Source organism: Neoarius graeffei, chromosome 7 (assembly GCF_027579695.1).
Source record: "Neoarius graeffei isolate fNeoGra1 chromosome 7, fNeoGra1.pri, whole genome shotgun sequence".
NCBI classification, from domain to species: domain Eukaryota; kingdom Metazoa; phylum Chordata; class Actinopteri; order Siluriformes; family Ariidae; genus Neoarius; species Neoarius graeffei.
Window position 1 is genome coordinate 20,174,125 of NC_083575.1, and position 24,760 is coordinate 20,198,884.

The following is a 24,760-nucleotide window of genomic DNA, read 5'->3' on the forward strand; positions in this document are numbered from 1 at the left end:
CTGTGCTGGGTGCCTCCTGATTTGAGACTGAGATGGAAATGGAATGAACACAAACAAGCACTCCAAAGTGTAACACTGTTTTCCAAACATGTTTTCTCATTCACGTAATACAGTTGGGCTCAGACTATGGCTTCTACTATTATTCTTGAATATGTTCTACACTGGGCGGCACGGTGATGTAGTGGTTAGCGCTGTCTCCTCACAGCAAGAAGGTCCGGGTTCGAGCCCCGTGGCCGGCGAGGGCCTTTCTGTGCGGAGTTTGCATGTTCTCCCCGTGTCCGCGTGGGTTTCCTCCGGGTGCTCCGGTTTCCCCCACAGTCCAAAGACATGCAGGTTAGGTTAACTGGTGACTCTAAATTGACCGTAGGTGTGAATGTGAGTGTGAATGGTTGTCTGTGTCAGCCCTGTGATGACCTGGCGACTTGTCCAGGGTGTACCCCGCCTTTCACCCGTAGTCAGCTGGGATAAGCTCCAGCTTGCCTGCGACCCTGTAGAACAGGATAAAGCGGCTAGAGATAATGAGATGAGATGTTCTACACTATATGGCTAAAAGTTTATGGATCCCTGAACATCACACCCATATGTGTGCCTTCCCAAACTGTTACTACAAAGTTTGAAATGCACAATTGTGTAGGATGTTTTTGTATGCCGTAGTATTAGTTTCTCTTCACTGAAACTAAAGGGCCCAACCTGTTCGAGCATGACAATGCCCCTGTGCACAAAGTGAGGTCAATGAAGACATGGTTTGCCAAAGTTGGGGTGGAGGAACTCCAGTAGCCTGCACAGAACACTGACCTCAACCACACTGAAAACCTTTGGGATAAACTGGAACACTGACTGCACCCCAGGCCTCCTCACCCAACATCAGTGTCTAATCTCACGAACACTCATATGGCTGAGTGAGCAAATCCCCACAGCCACGCTCCAAAATCTAGTGGAAAGCCTTCCAAGAAAAGTGAAGGTTATGATAAAATCACAATGGGGGACTAAACCTGGAATAGGATGTTCAGAAAGCACATATGGTCAGGTGTGCACAAACTTTTGGCCATCAAGTATATTTTCCAAGTTATTTCTACAAATAAGAGAAAGGTATGCATCCAGTCTATCGAGTTTTAGCTGGGAATTCTGGGAATGCTTTTTTTTTTTTAATTCAAAAAGGCTGTTTTTCTCAGCTGTGTACAATATGCAGACACTGGAGGGGAAAAAACCCCAAAATGCATCAGGTTAATGAATTCTTCATGGCCATTATCAATTCCTTAAAACAGACCCAGTTTTTGTAATCAATTGTAGTAGAATCTGATTGATTGCAGGGAAAATCTGCAGAAAGACCTTTCAGATACTGCACAGCACATCTGTCCAGTGTTTGGAGCGTGTGTATGTGCTGTCTTGTGATTTCACTATTGGAACTAAATTCTTGTTTATCTCCGAAAAAAAGGCTGGTAGGCAGTGTGATGGTGCTGCGAGCCCAGGCATGGCAGTCTGGGTAGAAACCAGTAACATGCAGCCGACCAGAAAGCGCTTGAACAGCAAGGCAGTGTGAGAGAACGGTCGAGGGAGAGGGAGCGCTCCAGCACACTCTGTAACCTGTGAGAAGGTTTTTGTCCCCTCAGGCCTGGAAACTGGCCCGGCTCTGCCAAAGGGGCTCAGAAAATCAATAAATACACCAGCTTATAAACCATGGCTATGAATATTAAAAGCTGTGCAACTCACCGATCCTGCCCAGATTCTTTCCTGGTGCCATAAGAGAACAGTCTTTATAGCGGGGAAGCTGTATGTGTGGGTGTGTGTTTGCATTAGTTCAGCTCCAGCAAGTGTTTATGGCCTAAGTGGGACAAATACTCGGCTGTGGGAGTCTGAAGCAAAAACCATGGCTGGGTTTTATTTATTTATTTATTTATTTATTTATAAAGAAAGTTGGATATACTTGGCCAATTATTCCAAATGTTTGCTTTAATGTGTACTGTAGAGGTAAATGCCATTTGCTAAATCAACTCCAAGTTTCAGCAATAATGGCCGTCCTTTCTACATTCCTTGCTTCTTGGCCAGTGTAAAACCATTACGCTGACGCTTGAACGACAGTCAGTGCTTTAACGTGTGACGACATTGCACTTTTATGTTATTGAGACAGGCTATGTTTATAGGAAAATGTCAGGTATTATTATTGTTTTATTATTATTTTGCATCTTTATTGGGTTGCTAGATAGGTTTTGTTCTTGAGGCTGCAACCTGGTTCATTTGACTTCACATTTAGGGTTCGAGAACTAGTTTATGGTACTGTTTTTTGTCAGAATGGATCGACGAATCTTAGTTTGAACCGTGTGTGTGTGTGTATGTAAATATACAAACCCCATTTCCAGGAAAGTTAGGATGTTTTTAGGGATGTCCCGATCCGATCACGTGATCGGAAATCGGGCCCGATCACGTGGTTTCAGACTCGATCGGAATCGGGCATTACCTACCGATCAGGGATCGGATATATATCTATATAATATATTCTCATTTTTAACACATCAATAGCTATGCGTTGGCACAGAGTGAGACCAGACCTCTTGTCTCAACACAGCAACATCAACACGTGCGGCATGACATCACTTTGTAGCAGAGACGCTATTGGTTATTGGCTGCCCGTTGCCGGCAAAGTTGAACACGGAAGCAGTTCGAAGCGGAAAGCAAAGCATGTCTGCGGTGTGGCAGTATGTCAAAGTTGATGACAACATTGCTATAGCAAACTGTGAAATATGTAAAGCTGGAATTTCAAGGGGTGGACAGGAAAGGGCCGCATTTAATACAACAAACCTGATACGGCACCTGAAAAACAAACACCCGACACAATACAGCGAGTTTTTAGTGCTGTTGCAAACGTGTTGGATGACAAAAACAGGCTCAAACCTGAAAGGGTAGAAATGCTTGTTTTCATCAAGAAAAACGTTCATTTCCTTAATTGAAATTACTGTACACCACTGAGAGATGCGTTCTTAAAAGCAAATTACTGGCACTGTGGCAGTTTTTTTTTTATTTGTTTACATTCCTGCCAGGTATTTTAAGGTTATGTTTTTAATTTATTTATTGTTCAAACTACCTCACGTAAGTGCTCTGTTTGCTAACGGAGTTGTTGGATGTTAAAATAAGGTGTTAAATAAAAAAATGAGGAACATCCTGGATCCGTTTCTTTCCTCGTCTTTATTATTTTTTATGGATTATAAGAAGTATCGGATCGGGACTCGGTATCGGCAGATACTCAAAATCAAATGATTGGTATCGGATCGGAGGGCAAAAAAACCTGATCGGGACATCCCTAGATGTTTTCCAAAATGCAATAAAACCAAAAATCTGTGATTTTGTTAATTCACGCAAACCTTTATTTAACTGACAAAAGTACAAAAAAGGATTTTCAATAGTTTTAATTGTATTTTGTAAATATAAATGAAGATAGAATTTGATGCCTGCAACACACTTAAGAAAAAAAAGTTAGGACAGAGGCATTATTGTGGTACGTCACCTTTCCTTTTAATAATGCTTTTTAATCATATGGGAACTGAGGATACTAATTTTTGCAGTTGGAATTTTTGCCCATTCTTGCTTGATACAAGACTTGAGCTGCTCAACAGTCTGTGGTCACTGTTGTCTGATTCCCCATTTCATGATACCGCATACATTCTCAATAGGAGACAGATTTGGACTGGCAGCAGGCCAGTCAAGCACAAGCACTCTATGAAGCCATGCTGTTGTAGCCCGTGCAGAATGAGGCCAGCCATTGTCCTACTCAAATAAGCATGGACTTCCTGGGAAGAGACGTTGCCTTGATGAATGTCTCTCTCAAATCCCAATATGTGCCCCAATATATCAGTGGTACCTTCACACACATGGAACTCCCTCATACCATCACAGATGCTGGCTCTTGCAACTGGATGGTCATGTTCTCCTTTGGCACTGAGAACTTGATGTCTGGTTTTCCTGAAAATAAGTTCAAATGTGGACTCATCTGACCACAGCACGTTTCCACGGTCTTTCGGACCAGAGAAATCAGTGGCGTTTTTGCATCAAGTTCATGAATGGTTTCCTCTTTGCGTAATACAGTTTCAGGTTGTGTTTCTGGATGCAGCGGCTGGCTGTGTTAAGTGATAACGGTTTTCTGAAGTACTCCCAAGCCCATGTGGCTATATTTGTCACATTTAGCATGACGGTTTCTCAGGCAGGGCTGCCTCAGGGTTCAAAGGTCACATACATTCAACACTGGTTTTTGACCTTGCCCTTTATACTTTGAGATGTTTCCGAATTCTCTGAATCGTTTGACAATATTCTGTGCCGTAGATCTTGAAAGACCTAAATTCTGTGCACTCTTGTGTTGAGAAATGTTCTTTTTGAATTGACTAACAATTCTTTCACAAATTGTTACGAAGGAGTGAGCCATGACCCATCCTTGCTTGCAAAGGTTGAGCCTTTGGTGCTGCTCCTTTTAAACCCACTCATATTACTAATTAACCTGCTTATTGTGGAATCTTCCAAAATGGCGTTATTTCAATGTCCTGTAAACTTCAGTCTTATTTTGACACTGTCCCAACTTTTTTTTTTTGGGGGGGGGAGTGTTGCAGCCATCAAATTCTACCTTCGTTTATATTTCCAAAAGTTGCTCAATAAAGCTGTTAAATCTTTTCTTTGTACTTTGATCAGTTTAAAGGTTTGCGTCAAGTAAAAAAAAAAAATCAGAATTTTATTTTTATTGCAACGTTCTGGAAATGGGGTTTGTATTTTGCCACCTCACAGCTCCAGGGTCGCTGGTTACTCAGGTCTGTGTGGAGTTTCTCTTCATCCTCGGCGTTCTCCGGTTTCCTTCCAGTCAAAAAAAAAAATGTTCCAGTGTGTGGATTGGCTATGCTAAGTTACCCCACTGAATGTGAGTTTGTATGGTGCTCTGCGATGTACTGGCGTCCCATGCAATGCATATTCCCGCCTTGTGCCCAGTGTTCCCAGGATAGCCTCCAGAGCCACCGCAACCCCGACCAGAATAAAGCTGTTACTAAAGACAAATAGATGGATGGAATAAAGTTTACACAAATTAAAAAGCTGTACTTTAAAAAAAAAAAAAAAGTTTTTGTAAAATCCAAATCGGTGATGAAATGTCGGAAGTAATATTTGCTGTTATATAAAGCTATAATGATTCATCTGTTTTACCCCGAGCATTCAAGGAGCTGTTGACCGTTCACATTTGAATAGACATGTGACTGAATTTAGCTTCAGGATGTTTTGCCTAAAGTCACTTTAGTACTGCTCCTGGCTCAGCTTTCACTTCCTGCTCAAGTTACACTGGGGAACACAATTTTTGTTGAGTTAGGTCTGACAGCTGTTTTTAACTAATTTTTGGGTGCGGAATCCAAAATTGATCTCAGTTTTTCTCCATCACGTCAAGTTTTTGAACTATAGGATCCCTGTTTTCTTAAATATGAAAAATACTGTACTTAACAGATATGTGCTTGTTTTATAAAAATTTACAAATATTGACATACAGTGAAATATGAAAGAAACAGGCATGACTGCAATGTTTATTTAACACTATGTTTTTACAAAGGATATGGCTACTGTAATTATAATTGTGTGCAAGAAGAAGAAGAAACCTTTATTCGTCACATGCACACTTAAAGCACAGTGAAATTCATCCTCTGCATTTAACCCATCTGAAGCAGTGAACACACGCACACACTCAGAGCAGTGGGCAGCCACACCAGAGCGCCCGGGGAGCAGTCAGGGGTCAGGTACCTTGCTCAAGGGCACCTCAGCCCAAGGCCGCCCCACGTCAACCTAACTGCATGTCTTTGGATTGTGGGGAAAACCGGAGCACCCGGAGGAAAACCACACAGACACGGGGAGAACATGCAAACTCCACACAGAAAGGCCCTCGCCGGCCGCTGGGTTCGAACCCGGAACCTTCTTGCTGTGAGGTGACCGTGCTAACCACTACACCACTGTGCCGCCTGTGCAAGTAGTTAAGGTAAAAATTTACGTTTATAGCTCTTTCTGGAGTGTTCAACTTGAGGACTGTCATGTTTGATGCCCCAATAATAGTCAGCTATCATATGTACATCCCATCTACCCTGATAACGTTCTTCCATAACCTTCAAATAGTCTTACTACAATGGAATTTTGCTTATCTGGAGGGTAAGCTGTGGAGAAAAAACTTGACGTGCTAGAAAAAAACTGACTGCACTTTTGGAATCAGCATGCCAATTTTAGTTTTAATCAGCATAAAAATCTAACTCAACAGAATTTTTTTCAAATTGTTCCCCAGTGTTATTGATCGGTGATCCCTGATGTTTATTTTTGAATGCACATCCTCCAGATTGCGAGAGGGGATCCATTCTAAACTGCATTTCTGCATCTTCTTTTCAATGATGCAGATTTTGAAATCTAGTTTTCTACTAGCTGGATCTTATGAACACAGAGCTGTATTTCAGTGTCGATGTCTAATTAGTTTGCCAGGGAGAGAGTGTAAAGTCTATTAATCCTGATTAATGAGCGGACAGACTTGCTTAAAGTACGAGCAACGTGAAGGTTTAATTGAGGGTAGAAAAGCTCAGCACTGAATTGGCCTATATCAGAGTGTGGGAATGAGAAACAACTGCTTCCCTGTTGCCTTAAAGAGATGACCTGTCCTAGTGTTGGTTATGCGATTTGTCTGTTGCAGTTGCTATATTTGTGACCTGGATTTCTGGCTTTGCTGCAATGTGGAAACATAATTAGGAGTGAAAGCTGCGTCTTCTGTATGGAATAAATATGTATTTGTAACTGCGATGTGCATCTCATTACTGGTATCACTGTAACAAGACAATGCAGCATTTTACTGATACAAAATACACTACACTATACAATTCAGTGGTCTGTATGCTTTTTTTATTATTATTATTACCCCGATTCCAAAAACGTTGGGACAAAGGACAAATTGTAAATAAAAATGGAATGCAATAATTTACAAATATTAAAAACTGATATTGTATTCACAATAGAACACAGACAACATTATCAAATGTCGAAAGTGAGACGTTTTGAAATTTCATGCCAAATATTGGCTCATTTGAAATTTCATGACAGCAACACATCTCAAAAAAGTTGGGACAGGGGCAATAAGAGGCTGGAAAAGTTAAAGGTACAAAAAAGGAACAGCTGGAGGACCAAATTGCAACTCATTAGGTCAATTGGCAATAGGTCATTAACATGACTGGGTATAAAAAGAGCATCTTGGAGTGGCAGCGGCTCTCAGAAGTAAAGATGGGAAGAGGATCACCAATCCCCCTAATTCTGCGCCGACAAATAGTGGAGCAATATCAGAAAGGAGTTCGACAGTGTAAAATTGCAAAGAGTTTGAACATATCATCATCTACAGTGCATATCATCATCAAAAGATTCAGAGAATCTGGAAGAATCTCTGTGTGTAAGGGTCACGGCCGGAAAACCATACTGGGTGCCCGTGATCTTCGGGCCCTTAGACGGCACTGCATCACATACAGGCATGCTTCTGTATTGGAAATCACAAAATGGGCTCAGGAATATTTCCAGAGAACATTATCTGTGAACACAATTCACCGTGCCATCCGCCGTTGCCAGCTAAAACTCTATAGTTCAAAGAAGAAGCCGTATCTAAAGATGATCCAGAAGCGCAGACGTTTTCTCTGGGCCAAGGCTCATTTAAAATGGACTGTGGCAAAGTGGAAAACTGTTCTGTGGTCAGACGAATCAAAATGTGAAGTTCTTTATGGAAATCAGGGACGCCGTGTCATTCGGACTAAAGAGGAGAAGGACGACCCGAGTTATCAGCGCTCAGTTCAGAAGCCTGCATCTCTGATGGTATGGGGTTGCATTAGTGCGTGTGGCATGGGCAGCTTACACATCTGGAAAGACACCATCAATGCTGAAAGGTATATCCAGGTTCTAGAGCAACATATGCTCCCATCCAGACGACGTCTCTTTCAGGGAAGACCTTGCATTTTCCAACATGACAATGCCAAACCACATACTGCATCAATTACAGCATCATGGCTGCGTAGAAGAAGGGTCCGGGTACTGAACTGGCCAGCCTGCAGTCCAGATCTTTCACCCAGAGAAAACATTTGGCGCATCATAAAACGGAAGATACGACAAAAACGACCTAAGACAGTTGAACAACTAGAATCCTACATTAGACAAGAATGGGTTAACATTCCTATCCCTAAACTTGAGCAACTTGTCTCCTCAGTCCCCAGACATTTACAGACTGTTGTAAAGAGAAAAGGGGATGTCTCACAGTGGTAAACATGGCCTTGTCCCAACTTTTTTGAGATGTGTTGTTGTCATGAAATTTAAAATCATCTAATTTTTCTCTTTAAATGATACATTTTCTTAGTTTAAACGTTTGATATGCCATCTACAGTGGGGCAAAAAAGTATTTAGTCAGTCACCAATTGTGCAAGTTCTCCCACTTAAAAAGATGAGAGAGGCCTGTAATTTTCATCATAGGTACACTTCAACTATGAGAGACAAAATGAGGAAAAAAAATCCAGAAAATCTCACTGTCTGATTTTTAAAGAATTTATTTGCAAATTATGGTGGAAAATAAGTATTTGGTCAATAACAAAAGTTCATCTCAATTGTTATATACCCTTTGTTGACAATGACAGAGGTCAAACGTTTTCTGTAAGTCTTCACAAGGTTTTCACACACTGTTGCTGGTATTTTGGCCCATTCCTCCATGCAGATCTCCTCTAGAGCAGTGATGTTTTGGGGCTGTCGCTGGGCAACATGGACTTTCAACTCCCTCCAAAGATTTTCTGTGGGGTTGAGATCTGGAGACTGGCTAGGCCACTCCAGGACCTTGAAATGCTTCTTACAAAGCCACTCCTTCGTTGCCCAGGCGGTGTGTTTGGGATCATTGTCATGTTGAAAGACCCAGCCACGTTTCATCTTCAATGCCCTTGCTGATGGAAGGAGGTTTTCACTCAAAATCTCACGATACATGGCCCCATTCATTCTTTCCTTTACATGGATCAGTCGTCCTGGTCCCTTTGCAGAAAAACAGCCCCAAAGCATGATGTTTCCACCCCCATGCTTCACAGTAGGTATGGTCTTCTTTGGATGCAACTCAGCATTCTTTCTCCTCCAAACACAAGTTGAGTTTTTACCAAAAAGTTCTATTTTGGTTTCGTCTGACCATATGACCTTCTCTCAATCCTCTTCTGGATCATCCAAATGCTCTCTAGCAAACTTCAGACGGGCCTGGACATGTACTGGCTTAAGCAGGGGGACACGTCTGGCACTGCAGGATTTGAGTCCCTGGTGGCGTAGTGTGTTACTGATGGTAGCCTTTGTTACTTTGGTCCCAGCTCTCTGCAGGTCATTCACTTGGTCCCCCTGTGTGGTTCTGGGATTTTTGCTCACCGTTCTTGTGATCATTTTGACCCCACGGGGTGAGATCTTGCGTGGAGCCCCAGATCGAGGGAGATTATCAGTGGTCTTGTATGTCTTCCATTTTCTAATAATTGCTCCCACGGTTGATTTCTTCACACCAAGCTGCTTACCTATTGCAGATTCAGTCTTCCCAGCCTGGTGCAGGTCTACAGTTTTGTTTCTGGTGTCCTTTGACAGCTCTTTGGTCTTGGCCATAGTGGAGTTTGGAGTGTGACTGTTTGAGGTTGTGGACAGGTGTCTTTTACACTGATAACGAGTTCAAACAGGTGCCATTAATACAGGTAACGAGTGGAGGACAGAGGAGCCTCTTAAAGAAGTTGTTACAGGTCTGTGAGAGCCAGAAATCTTGCTTGTTTGTAGGTGACCAAATACTTATTTTACTGAGGAATTTACCAATTAATTCATTAAAAATCCTACAATGTGATTTCCTGGATTCTTTCCCCCCATTCTGTCTCTCATAGTTGAAGTGTACCTATGATGAAAATTACAGGCCTCTCTCATCTTTTTAAGTGGGAGAACTTGCACAATTGGTGGCTGACTAAATACTTTTTTGCCCCACTGTATATTCTATTCTGAATAAAATATGGAATTTTGAAACTTCCACATCATTGCATTCCGTTTTTATTTACAATTTGTACTTTGTCCCAACTTTTTTGGAATCGGGGTTGTATTATTATTATTATTATTATAATATCCAGGTTGATTTTGTGCCCTTGCAAATATTTTGCTCATACACTCCTCAGGAGCTCTGCTTGTAGGCAGTGCCTAAATATCTATATTGTATTATATTATACATGCATACACACTGATCATCTGCCTAATATTGTGCAAGTCCTCCTTGTGCCACAAAAACAGCTCTGACCCATCGAGGCATGGATTCCATAAGACCTCTGAAGGTCTGCTGTGGTTTCTGGCACCAAGACTTGAGCAGCAGATCCTTTAATTGAGGTGGGGCCACCATGGATCGGATTTGTTAGTCCAGCACTTCCCACAGATCCTTGGTCAGAGTGAGATCTGCTGAATTTGGAGGTCAATGTTGTCATGTTCTCAAACCTTTTCTGAACAGTTTTTATCCCCTGCTGGCTGAAAGGCCCAAAGGGGGATTATGTCCTGGCGATTTCTGTCTGTCCGTCCATCCCAGGAAGGGCGCTCACCTTCTGAAATCAGCTCCTCTCACAATGTTTGGAGGAATTTCACAAAACGTGGCCGGATTCTTTGTTGGATGTTGGTAATACGCATATTGCAATTTCGTTCAATTCAGTCGCATTTTACGAGAGTTGTGGCCCTTGATTAACAAGCTTGTACTTTTCACAATTTCATGAAGGTGTGCTCGCCTTCTGACATCAACTCCTCTCTCAATTTTTGGATGAATTTCTCGAAGCTTGGCAAATGGCCTTGTTATATGACGCTGATATGCATATTGCGATTTAATTTCGTTTGTGAAAGTTTTACCAGAGTTTTGACCCTTGATTAAATAACTTTGACGATTTCATGAGGGTGTACGTTGTTCTGAAATCAACTCCTCTTACAATTTGTGGAGGAATTTCACCAAACTTGGGAAAAGGCTTTGTTACATGATGGTTATACGCACTGTGAAATTTCGCTTAATTTTGGCAATTTTTTCCAGAGTTATGCCCTTGATTATGAACAAACTTGTATGTTTGGCAATTTCATCAAGGTGTGTTTTGCTTTCTGAAATCAACTTCCCTCACAATTTTTATCCCCCCCCCCACTGGCCGATAGGCCCAAAGGAGGATTGTCGTGGCGATGTCTCTGTCCATCTCGTTAAAGGTACTCACCTTCTGAAATCAACTCCTCTCAGAATTTTTGGAGGAATTTCATGAAACTTGTCAGGTTTCTTTGTTATATGTCAGTAATATGCATATTGCAATTTCGTTTAATTCAGTCGCATTTTACCAGCGTTATGGCCTAGTTGCCAGCGGGGGATATTGTGCTCTCAGAGCGCTCTTATGCAGTGTGTCATGGTGCATTATTCAGCTGAAAGAGGCCACTGCCATTAGGGAATACCACTGCCATGTACAGTGTGTGTACTTGGTCTGCAACAATGCATTAACATCCATATGAATGCCAGGACACACGGTTTCCCAGCAGAACATTGCCCAGAACATCTCTCTCACTCTCACACACACACACTGCTGACTTGCCTTCTTCCCATAGTGCATCCTGCTTCCATCTATTCCCCGGGTAAACAATGCACCGCACCCAGCCGTCCACATGCTGTAAAAGAAAACTGATTTATCAGACCAGGCCACGTTTTTCCATTGCTCCATGGTCCAGGTCTGATGCTCACGTGCCCATTGTAGGTGCTTTTGACAGTGGACAGGGGTCAGTATGGGCACTCTGACTGGTCTGTGGCTACACAGCCCCATACGTAGCAAGCTGCAATGCACTGTGTGTTCTGACATCTTTCTGTCATAGCCAGCAATAACTTTTTTTCAGCAATTTGTGCTACAGTAGCTCTTCTGTGGGATCGGACCATATAAACTCGCCTTCTCTCCTCATGCAATAGCCTCGGGTACCCATGACCCGGTCACTGGTTCACCGGTTGTCCTTCCTTGGACCACTTTTGGTAGGCACTAACTGCTGCATACCAGGAACACCCCACAAGACTTGCTGTTTTGTTCAATGCTCAGACCCAGTCATGTCGCCATCACAATTTGGCCCTTGTCAGTGTCGCTCAGATCCTTACACTTGCCCGTTTTTCCTGCTCCCTAATATATCCCACCCCTTGACGGGTGCCACTGTAACAAGATTAATGTTATTCACTTCACATGTCTGTGGTTTTAATGTTTTGGCTGGAATTTTTAACCCCTATTCTCAAGCCATTTAAAGCCAAATAAAAACCCTTGGTCCATACTTCATTTGCTGATCACAGTGCCTCCTGCACTTTTTAATTAAAAATAAAACTTTATCCATTTTAAAAGTTGCAATATTGTTAAGAATAGGTTTCCCTGGGCGCAGCCATTTCCGCTGAAACCGGATATCCGCTTGTGATGTAGCTTACTCACTAGTACACCGTTTACCTGAACACCTGAGCCATCTAATCATCAGTTTCCTGTAATCATGTGATTTTTACTGGCAACAAAATGCATGAATCAACAGACTTTTATGAAGTTTAAATCTCACTCGGCTAGATAACGCATACACAGTACTAACACGTACTGGTAAACAACGTCTGCTGTCATAGCAGTGCGATTCTTGCCATCTAAAAAGAACTTTTTCATCCGTGAATAAAAACGAACAAAAGCATGTCGAATACAAATACAAGGAAAACTTGAATTAAAAAAAAAAATTGAGTAGCCAGCGATGAAGCATTTATAGACGGCAAAATCACTGGCTGCTGGTAGTTATTGACAGGGCTGCTATGTCTGGGGATTTAGATATCTTATGTTTGTAAGCTTGACCAAGTGACCTTTGACGGATTGCATTATGGTTATGGAAGAGTCTGAATTATCGCTCACCTTACTGCCTTTCTTTTCTTCCCATTTCTGTAATCTTTTCTGCCATGAAGTGGTCTACATAAATAGCCTTGTGCCTGCTGAAATGAAATTTGTCCACAGTGTGACCACTGCTGATGAAATGCAGCCATTTCACCAAGCTTGTAGTACTTGAGTCCGACTTGTGCCCCAATTTTAAGGACTCGTGACTCAACTTGGACTTGAGCACTGATAACTCGAGCTTGGGCTTGGACTCCTGCGTTAACTGCTTTAGGGCTCGTAAATTGGAGACAAGGACTCGGATTTTTTCTTTCTTTTTTGTAACGTGCCATAATAATTTGGTACAAGATATTTATAGCTCTGTTAATTTTTGTACTAATTTTGTGCCAGAGTGTCACACCTGCGCACCTTGCCACGTGTATCAGACACTTGGGCGCGCTCCGGACAGCATGTGTGCCAAGCGGACTCTCGCTTGTACGCTGTAAACAGTTCACACCTGCACAGGATTAAGGCGCAATCAGCGTGCCAATATAAAAACTGTGAAAACACACTTGCTTTGCGAAGTAATGAGTTGCGTTGCTGACACATTACCGAGCCTGATTTCCTGTTTCTCGTCTTTGATTCTGCCGAGTCTACAATAGCCTGTTTGTGCCTCGCTCGACCTATTGCCTGTTTCATTGTTTTACGATTTTGCCTGCCGTTCTGGATTGTTTACCTGTCTTCACTTGTATTAATAAACACACCTTCTGCATTTACATCCGTTTCCCAACCATCTTTGACAGAATACTTCACACTCCCTGATAGAGAAGCACATTCACCTGTTCATACGTCCTATTAAGGAACAAACTAATGTTCATGGCACTAAAACAGCCATTGGTGCGGTTGGAGACTTGTTCTCGGACTCAACTCTGATCAATAGTGGACTGGACGTGGACTCGACTCGGATCAGTAGTGGACTGGACGTGAACTCGACTTGGATCAGTAGTGGACTGGACGTGGACTCGACTCGGATCAGTAGTGGACTCGACTCAGATCAGTAGCAGACTCTGTGGACTTGACTCGGATCAGTAGTGGACTCGATGCGGACTCTACTTGGATCAGTAGTGGACTTGATGCGGACTCGACTTGGATCAGTAGCGGACTGGACGTGGACTCGACACGGATCAGTAGCGGACTCTGTGGACTCGACACGGATCAGTAGTGGACTCGATGCGGACTCGACTTGGATCAGTAGTGGACTCGATGCGGACTCGACATGGATCAGTAGTGGACTGGACGTGGACTCGACACGGATCAGTAGTGGACTCAACTTGGATCAGTAGTGGACTCGACTCGGATCAGTAGTGGACTCGATGTGGACTGGACTCGGATCAGTAGTGGACTCGACTTGGATCAGTAGTGCACTCGATGCGGACTTGACTCGGCTCAGTAGTGGACTCGATGCGGACTTGACTTGGATCAGTAGTGGACTTGATGTTGACTCGACTTGGATCAGTAGTGGACTGGACTTGGACTGGACTCGGATCAGTAGTGGACTCGACTTGGATCAGTAGTGCACTCGATGCGGACTTGACTCGGCTCAGTAGTGGACTCGATGCGGACTTGACTTGGATCAGTAGTGGACTGGACGTGGACTCGACTTGGATCAGTAGTGGACTCGACTGATCAGTAGTGGACTGGATGTGGACTCGACTTGGATCAGTAGTGGACTCGACTCAGATCAATAGTGGACTTGACTCGGACTCGACTTGAATTTTTTTCTTTTTAATGATTCGGACTTGAACACTGGGGACTTGAGGTTTAGTGACTTGACAACAACGCTGTCTTTCACCACTTGTTAAAGTAATATCCTTTGTAGGATTGTGGATGGCAAAAAACAATTTTCCTTTGCAATGATTGGGCTTATTTTTACACCCAATCACTTGACACTCAGGCATCTTCAGGGATGTTTACAGTAATTTAGAAGTATTGTATCCACTAGATCTCAGCTTCAGTAAGTCATATAGTGAGTAAGTGATGTCACAATCTCAGATTCTCTCACATAATTTGTACTCTGTGATATTTGATCCTCAGTGAGAGTAAAATGGCAGCACTTAGGGAAGTTTTATTTTAAAAGGAAAACAATCTGTACACAGTATACAGGTACAAATAGGAATGAATGAATACTCGAATGTGTCTTGTATGGATATTATCTGTAAGTATACAGAAATTTATTTTTTGGGTTTTGGCTTTAAAAGCACACCGGACCGCGAGAGAACGGTGGCCTTGTGGTTAGCGTGTCCGCCTCTTGACCGGGAGATCACAAGTTCTACTTGCGGTTGAAGCACACCAACGACTACCATCTGGTGAGGCACGCTGCAATACAGATGTGAGTAGGGAGTCAAACTCTCACGGTTACCAGAGGACCAGCCCCCGCTGTAACCTCAGCTATGTAATAGGCGAGAGGCCGAGGGCTACTGAAATGAAGATCAGCGTCACCCAGTGCACCTCAAGGGCCTGGGTAGTACTGGGACAGGAGACTGCCTGGGAAGATCAGGTCCTAGCACAGGAAGGGACTTCTGAACTTTGACTTTTAAGAGCACAACGAGTCTTCTTAACAAAGCACAGATATATTATAATATTTGATTTAGTCAGGCTCGTATTTATTCTCAACACTGTCACAAATACAGAAATGTATGATTGATAGCTAGTTTAAAAAAAAACATGCAGGGAGAAGGATTCATTTTTCGCCATGTTTAGTAAAGATGGACACTTGGGAACAAGATAGGAGATTTGTTAGTACCTCCAGTTCCATCAGGCTTGATCTCTACACCATCTTGGCCTCCCCTGACCTTTTTTTGGTGTTCACTATAAAGACATTAGATGGAAAAAACAGCTGGTGGCTGACTAATTCTGTCCAGCCCTTCAATAAGAGACGCAGCCTACTGTTGTCTAGCGTTTAAAACCACAGGAGCCTGCTTTCTCCAGAACGTGTGTGTGAGGGAGAGAAAGAGAGAGCGAGAGAGAGGGGCCGTGTTTGCCAGGTAACAGTAGAGATGTTATAATGAGTTATTTACAGAAATGGTGTTTTATTGACCTCTAATGTGTTAAATGTTCCCAGACACACTCGCATAAGCAGACTTATCACACATATATGATGGGAAACTCCTCGCTCTCCCGCTGTCCCGCTCTCTTGCCCTCTCTCTTTCTCTCGCTCGCTCACTCTGTGTGTATTGCTATCTCTCGCTCCCTTTCTTTCCAGTTCCCTCTTGAAGATGGCTGTTTCCCTGCAATTCTTTCCAAAGCCCAGACAGCAGTACAGAGAGTCTTTGTACACATGTGCACATCCACACACGCAAAACAAAAAGAAAGATTGTTCCCTTTTTTAAAGAATAAAATGTTCAAAAGGTGTGTGTTCTCCCTGGACATATCAAAATCCTGTGGTCTGGAATCAGGATGGGGCTCCTGGCATTAACTAGGGGTGTGTGTCTCTGTGTGTGTGTGAGACCGTGATAGGGAGTTAAGGGTGTTTTGATCACGCGCTTTTCTGACTCCTTTACTCTCCTGCAGTTGGGCCAAATACCAAGGGAGTGAGGATAATGCGCATCTTTCTGGTGCCTAGAGGAAGCTATTATACAACCCTGATTCCAAAAAAGTTGGGACAAAGTACAAATTGTAAATAAAAACGAAATGCAATAATTTACAAATCTCAAAAACTGATATTGTATTCACAATAGAACATAGACAACATATCAAATGTCGAAAGTGAGACATTTTGAAATTTCATGCCAAATATTGGCTCATTTGAAATTTCATGACAGCAACACATCTCAAAAAAGTTGGGACAGGGGCAATAAGAGGCTGGAAAAGTTAAAGGTACAAAAAAGGAACAGCTGGAGGACCAAATTGCAACTCATTAGGTCAATTGGCAATAGGCCATTAACATGACTGGGTTTAAAAAGAGCATCTTGGAGTGGCAGCGGCTCTCAGAAGTAAAGATGGGAAGAGGATCACCAATCCCCCTAATTCTGCGCCGACAAATAGTGGAGCAATATCAGAAAGGTGTTCGACAGTGTAAAATCGCAAAGAGTTTGAACATATCATCTACAGTGCATAATATCATCAAAAGATTCAGAGAATCTGGAAGAATCTCTGTGCGTAAGGGTCAAGGCCGGAAAACCATACTGGGTGCCCGTGATCTTCGGGCCCTTAGACGGCACTGCATCACATACAGGCATGCTTCTGTATTGGAAATCACAAAATGGGCTCAGGAATATTTCCAGAGAACATTATCTGTGAACACAATTCACCGTGCCATCTGCCGTTGCCAGCTAAAACTCTATAGTTCAAAGAAGAAGCCGTATCTAAACATGATCCAGAAGCGCAGACGTCTTCTCTGGGCCAAGGCTCATTTAAAATGGACTGTGGCAAAGTGGAAAACCTGTTCTGTGGTCAGACGAATCAAAATGTGAAGTTCTTTATGGAAATCAGGGACGCGGTGTCATTCGGACTAAAGAGGAGAAGGACGACCCAAGTTGTTATCAGCGCTCAGTTCAGAAGCCTGCATCTCTGATGGTATGGGGTTGCATTAGTGCGTGTGGCATGGGCAGCTTACACATCTGGAAAGACACCATCAATGCTGAAAGGTATATCCAGGTTCTAGAGCAACATATGCTCCCATCCAGACGACGTCTCTTTCAGGGAAGACCTTGCATTTTCCAACATGACAATGCCAAACCACATACTGCATCAATTACAGCATCATGGCTGCATAGAAGAAGGGTCCGGGTACTGAACTGGCCAGCCTGCAGTCCAGATCTTTCACCCATAGAAAACATTTGGCGCATCATAAAACGGAAGATACGACAAAAAAGACCTAAGACAGTTGAGCAACTAGAATCCTACATTAGACAAGAATGGGTTAATATTCCTATCCCTAAACTTGAGCAACTTGTCTCCTCAGTCCCCAGACGTTTACAGACTGTTGTAAAGAGAAAAGGGGATGTCTCACAGTGGTAAACATGGCCTTGTCCCAACTTTTTTGAGATGTGTTGTTGTCATGAAATTTAAAATCGCCTAATTTTTCTCTTTAAATGATACATTTTCTCAGTTTAAACATTTGATATGTCATCTATGTTCTATTCTGAATAAAATATGGAATTTTGAAACTTCCACATCATTGCATTCCGTTTTTATTTACAATTTGTACTTTGTCCCAACTTTTTTGGAATCGGGGTTGTAGATACACACACTACAGAAAAAGAATACAAGAACGTGTGTGTGTGTGTGTGTGTGTGTGTGTACACTCACTGGCCACTTTAATAGGATCACCTACTTTAACAGGCTTATTGAAATTATCCAGTTTTGGTCAGCCTATTAAAGTGGGTGTTCCTATTAAAGTGGCCACTTAATGTACGCATACATTTATTTTACTTTGCCTTTTGCTCCGTGACCACTGCAGCCTGACATTCCTGTTTCAGATGTCGTGATGTGCTGTAGAAGCCAATCAGCGTTAAGGTTCTCCATGTTTTGACGTGCTTTTCTGCTCACCATAGTTGTAAAGAGTGCTTATTGCCACTCGGTGGAATTATTTTATTTAATTTTTTTTTTTTTTGAACAGAGTGTAAATTCGAGAGACTCTTGTCCCTCATATCACATTTCTGATGATCAATATGAACATTAACTGACCTGTATCATCGTGCTGCTGCCACATGATTGGCTAGTTGGATAACGCGGGAACAAGCAGGTGTTCCTAATAAAGTGACTGCCGCGTGCATATATCAGGACCGCGTCGCTAGTTTTTCCCGTGCCCTTGTGTTGCCTGTTCAGCATGTATTCAGTGTCATTTCATCCATCTTGATTATGACGGCTTTACAGCGTTTCTTGTTGCCCTCGTCATTCTACTCTGTAAGATTTGTGCTTCGGCACACCTCGTACATCATGGACATGTGCGCTGTATCTCTGTGGGAGTGTTGTGGCTGCAAATGTACTTGCCATGCAGTTTGGCCGCTGTTTCTCATTTAGTTTGGTTTGTGAACTCAAACTATAAACACGCCCGGCTTAATCCGCAAGACTCGAGGGTCACCCAGTCGGTTTACATTAAAAAAAAAAAAAGCAGATCTACCAAACATGATGGAAAAATGCTCAGCATACAAAGGAGACAGCGTGCGCGAGAGCATCCTGACAAAGGCAATTTGTTGTCTTTTCCTCTTTTTTTTTTTTCCCCCCCACACATGCTATTTTCTGTCGAGATGTTAGTGTTAGTAGTAGTATGCCATGTTAGCGTGCACTGCTCAACACTGAATGCAAAAGAAAGGTGAGTTTTATTGTCGTAAGGAAAAAAACCCAGTCGTTTACAGAAATCCGGAGAGACGATCAATTTGGAGTTTTGCAGAATTAAGGATTAAAAAAAAAAAATCATGTCAGCTTGGCCATGTCATGTGTTTTAGGGTTCTTGTTGTTGAATAATTCGCAAAGAACACGTGCTCCACAATAAAAGATCCACAAATAAACAGTCAGTGAGTCACAAATGTAACATGAGGGTCCAGAAGTAAATGTGATGCACAAATATTTTCGTATTAAGTATTTGGTTCATAAACAAATACAAATCCTCACTTGTGCTGTTTGTTTGTGGAATTGGCTGCATGTTTTTGCACAATATGGAGCATTTGTGGAAGAGTCTGGATTCGTTTGTGGATTTCTGAAACATTTTCTTATGTTCACTCATGCAGTTTCATCCACAATCCAAAGCAGCAGATATACAGTACCAGTCAAAAGTTTGGACACCCCTAGTCATTCATAGGTTTTTCTGTATTTTGGCTATCTTCTACTGAACAATATTGAAGACGTCAAAACTATGAAGTAACATCTGGAACATGTATGGAATTATGCGGTAAACAAAAGTGTTTAAAAAAACAAAATGCGTTTCATAGTTTAGCTTCTTCGAAGTCGCCCGCGTTTACCTTGATGACGCTTTACACACTGTCGGCATTATCTTAACCAGCTTTGTGAGGTAGTCACCTGGAATGCTTTTCAATTAACAGGTCTGTCTCATCAAAAGTTAATTAGTGGATGAGTTTCTTGCCTTCGTAATGAGTTTGAGATCAAACAGTAAATAGCCCTATTCCACAACTGTAGTAATCCATATTATGTCAAGAACCGCTCAACTAAGTAAAGAGAGATGACATCCATTATTACTTTAAGACATTGACGTGACTTTTTTATTTTTTTTTAAATTAATGACACTGTAAGCTCCAAGATGAATACGACGGCATGGTGGTGCAGTGGTCAACACTGTCACCTCACAGCAAGAAGGTTCCAGGTTTGAATCTCAGGGTCTTTTTCTTCTGGTTTCCCCCACAGTCCAAAGACATGCAAACGAGGTAAAATACCCAGCTACTGGGGTTGCACAAGCCAGTGCATACTTGGTGCCAGTCCCAAGCCTGGATAGATTAAGGAGGGTTGTCAGAGAGGGCATCCAGTGTGAAAACTGTGCCAAATCAAATATGCGGCTCATGATGATCCGCTGTGGTGACCCCTAACGGGAGCAGCCGAAAGAAGAATACTGTAAACTCAAAGACATCAATAAGTTCTGCAGTATCAGGGGACTCCAGGTTTACTAAACTTCCCATATTTGGAAAATTAAAACCTATTAATAAGAAAAGTATGTCTTGTTGGCTAACTAGATGGACAGCAGAATATTACTCCGTTCCCTGCAATGTACTGGCGATTGAGTCGATGTATCAAATTGACATTTTTATTTGTGAATCATAAAAATATACAGGACCAGTCAAAAGTTTGGACACCACCTAATTCAGTGTTTTTTATCCCCCGCTGGCCAAAAGGCCCGAAGCGGGATTATGTCGTGGCGATGTCCATCCCAGGAAGGGCGCTCACCTTCTGAAATCAACTCCTCTCACAACTTTTGGAGGAATTTCACGAAACTTGGCAGGATTCTTTATTATATGTCGATAATACACATATATCATTTTGTTCAATTCGGTCACATTTTACCAGAGTTGTGGCCCTTGATTAACAACCTTGTACTTTCACAATTTCATGAAGGTGTGCTTACCTTCATGAAATTGGGGGTCACACCTGGAGGACGCTCTGGACTCTTGCAGTGGTGCTTTTATGGCTGGGGACTGCAGCTGACTTTGGGACTGCGGTTGTCGTGAACGGTTTTGCGCTCGGGTTTCCCTCGGTGGGGGGTTTATAGCATCAATGAAGCTGACTTTATGTTAGGACTGTTAATATTATAGTCAGGCTGTCTGTTGTTGCCCAAATGAGGATGGGTTCCCTTTTTGAGTCTGGTTCCTCTCGAGGTTTCTTCCTCATGTCGTCTGAGGGAGTTTTTCCTTGCCACCGTCGCCACAGGCGTGCTCATTGGGGATAGATTAGGGATAAAATTAGCTCATGTTTTAAGTCGTTCAAATTCTGTAAAGCTGCTTTGCGGCAATGTTTATTGTTAAAAGCGCTATACAAATTGACTTGACTTGACCTTCTGACATCAACTCCTCTCACAATTTTTGGATGAATTTCTCAAAGTATGGTAAAAGGCCTTGTTATACAACGGTAATGCACATATTGTGATTTAATTTCGTTTGTGAAAATTTTACCAGTTTTGACCCTTGATTAAATAATTTGTACTTTGACGATTTCATGAGGGTGCACGTTCTTCTGAAATCAACTCCTCTCACAATTTGTGGAGGAATTTCACCAAACTTGGCAAAAGGCTTTGTTATATGACGGTTATACGCACAGTGAAATTTCGTTTAATTTGGGCAAATTTTGCCAGAGTTATGCCCTTGATTATGAACAAACTTGTACTTTGGCAATTTCATCAAGGTGTGCTTGCTTTCTGAAATCAACTTCCCTCACAATTTTTATCCCCCACTGGCTGAGAGACCCGAAAGGGGATTATGTCGTGGCGATGTCAGTCTGTCTGTCCGTCCTGGGAAGGGTACTCACCTTGTGAAATCAACTCCTCTCACAATTTTTGGAGGAATTTCATGAAACTTGGCAGGATTCTTTGTTATATGTCGGTAATGCGCATATTGGAATTTTGTTCGATTCAGTCACATTTTACCAGACTTGCGGCCTAGTTGCCAGCGGGGGATATTGTGCTCTCAGAGCACTCTTATCTTTATTAATTAAGACACTTTATGTCTTAAAGTAATGATGGATGTCGTTTCTCTGTAATTAGTTGAGCGGTTCTTGACACATGGATTACTACAGTTGTGGAATAGGGCTGTTTACTATATTATTTTTCTTTACTATTTACTGTTTGATCTCAAATGCATTAAGAAGGCAAGAAATTGCACTAATTAACTTTTTGACAAGGCACGCCTGTTAATTGAAAAGCATTCCAGGTGACTACCTCATGAAGCTGGTTAAGATAATGCCAATAGCGTGTAAAGCGTCAAGGTAAACGCTGGCGACTTTGAAGAATCTAAAATATGAATAGTTTTCATGTCTTCAGTCTTGTTTGACTGGTACTGTATGTTGTGCATTGCATGTTATTTGTTTTGGAAATCGCTTCCTGTTTATTTGTGGATCTTATGGAACTTTAGTTAGTTGTGATGTGTTTTGAATGAATTGTGTTTTTCTGAGCATGTGCATTAACGTTTCTTCTGTGTTGGCTGTCTCTTCTTTGCAGTTTAAGAGGTTCTTGTGTGACTCCCCACTAGAGGTAAGTTTCTTCACGCTGAAGCCACATACAGCATGCCTGTGCTTTCCTGGTGTAATATCCCTATTCATTAATGTAATATTCAGAAGTGTTTGCGTGTCGTGATGGTGGTGGTCGTCGTCAGGGAGCTGGCGTTGTTTGCCTGTTCTCTGTTCTGCAGAAGAATAACGTGGAGAAATGTGCGTTTCTACACCCTAGCGTGGAGAAACACAGTGATTTTGGTCCGATCTAAAGTGGAAGCAGATGGAGTATGAATACACTGGGATGCGTGTGACTGGTGTCAGACAGCATGCGAAGAGAAAGATCAACACTGCTTCTTCTCTTCCTGGCGCAGTCTCTGGATGAATTGGATCAAGAAAACAAAACAGAATTGGACCGGTTAGCTGGTTTAGCGCTCTGAGTTTTCCATAAATATGTGACTTGGGTTGAACATTAATAATGAATTCTTTCTCAGTAATAATAGGAAATATGTAACCAAGTATAAACCCCTTTTGTCCTCCAGTGTTTAACAAAGACCTTTAAAACCAATAGAAGCAGACAGCTGTTGGTCTGCGCAATTCACGTAATGGATATTTTAAAAAATAATAATAATTAAAATACTGTTATGCACAATCAGGAATGTAATAAAAACAACTGGAAATGTACCAGGAAGTCCACGTATGAGCATACTGGGGCTGTGATGAATTCTGCTAGGTTAATATTTTAGGCCAAAACTTGATAATCGCTCCCAGAAGGTTCAGACCTCAGCTGTTAAGACGGAGCTTTCATCAGAAGAATGGTGTCAAAGAGATCTCCAAATAAACACACACACAATCGTCGCATTGCAGTGACCATTTCAGTCTCCAGATCTGAACCCGGCAGAAGCTGTGTTCTGAATTGAAGAGGATATTTGCCTGCGTAGAGTATATAAAACGGTTCGCCATGCTGTCGGAGCTCAAATGCAGTTTGTGTCATGTTTAAGTCATTAGCATTGAATCATTTAAGGTTATATTTACAATAATTAATCATTTGATGTTTTGCCCTAAAATGTGTGGATAGTTGAGTTTTTAAACTGTATCTCACTTGTATAATGTTTTATAATATTTTTGGATTACAGTGTGGGGAAATAAGGAATTTTAAGCAGACTGTCAGAATACAGACAAGTCTGAAATGTTGTCCGTCTGTCCAAATGACGGATCACAAGCCTGGAACAATGCGGCCAGGGGTCCGGGGCCTGCCTGAAGGGCTTTAGATGCCTGGAGATGGCTTCTCAGCTATTTCCAGGCACATGTTTGTGATCTTCAAAGGCTAAATTACACTAGACATTAGTTGCTAATTACATTACAAATTGAATATAATTTATAAGAAAATGTCAGAAGATTCAAGAAAAACATGCTTAAAGTTCGACCCAAGATAACAGTAGCACACACAGGTCAGTTCCACGTCTAGAAAAAAGTATGGGGGTCGAAGGATGTTCCAGTTGGGTACAACTTACTGGTCCTCATATACAGGTACTATAATAACACTCATGAAACATTTGTCAATAAGTCTATAAGAAATTTTGTAATTAATTAGACACGATCATATCATTTGGCATTCAGACTAAAATCCGCTGGACTAGAACGTAGAAAATAGAAGAAAATAAAAATTCTATTAAAATATAAATCTACATCCTCCAAAGCATATGACTGTCATTCTTAATATGAATAAAAAAATGCACATAACAAAACCATTGATTGGCAGTTTGGGACTTCATGTAATACTGTACTGCAAACTTTCATGTAAACTGGACTCTTAATCAACTGACTGGATCAATCAGATACCGTCGACCCTCAAACACTAGTTTGAAGAAGAAGAAGCATCTTATATTTGTCACATGCACACTCGAGCACAGTGAAATTTGTCCTCTGTATTTAACCCAATCTGAAGCAGTGAACACATACATGCGCACGCACAAGTGAGCAGTAAGCACGCACATACCCAGAGCTACAGCGCCTGGGGAGCAGTTGGGGGTTAGGTTCCTTGATCAAGGGCACTTCAGCCCAAGGCCACCCCATGTTAACCTAACCTGCATGTCTTTGGACTGTGGGGGAAACCCACGCAGACACAGGGAGAACGTGCAAACTCCACACAGAAAGGCCCCCGTCGGCCACTGGGCTCGAACTCGGAACCTTCTTGCTTTGAGGTGACAGTGCTAACCACTACACCACTGTCCCACTCACTC

General features: G+C 42.1%; 1 protein-coding gene across 4 annotated transcripts in view; it reads left to right on the forward strand.

The window, feature by feature from the left end:
• Positions 1-24,760, forward strand: part of LOC132889158 (arginyl-tRNA--protein transferase 1) — a 220,363-nt gene that overhangs the window by 108,482 nt on the left and 87,121 nt on the right. For all 4 annotated transcript variants that reach the window (XM_060925390.1, XM_060925389.1, XM_060925388.1 and 1 more), the window contains exon 8: positions 22,528-22,560. In XM_060925390.1, the coding sequence (XP_060781373.1) occupies positions 22,528-22,560 (33 nt within the window). The remainder of the gene's footprint in view (positions 1-22,527; positions 22,561-24,760) is intronic.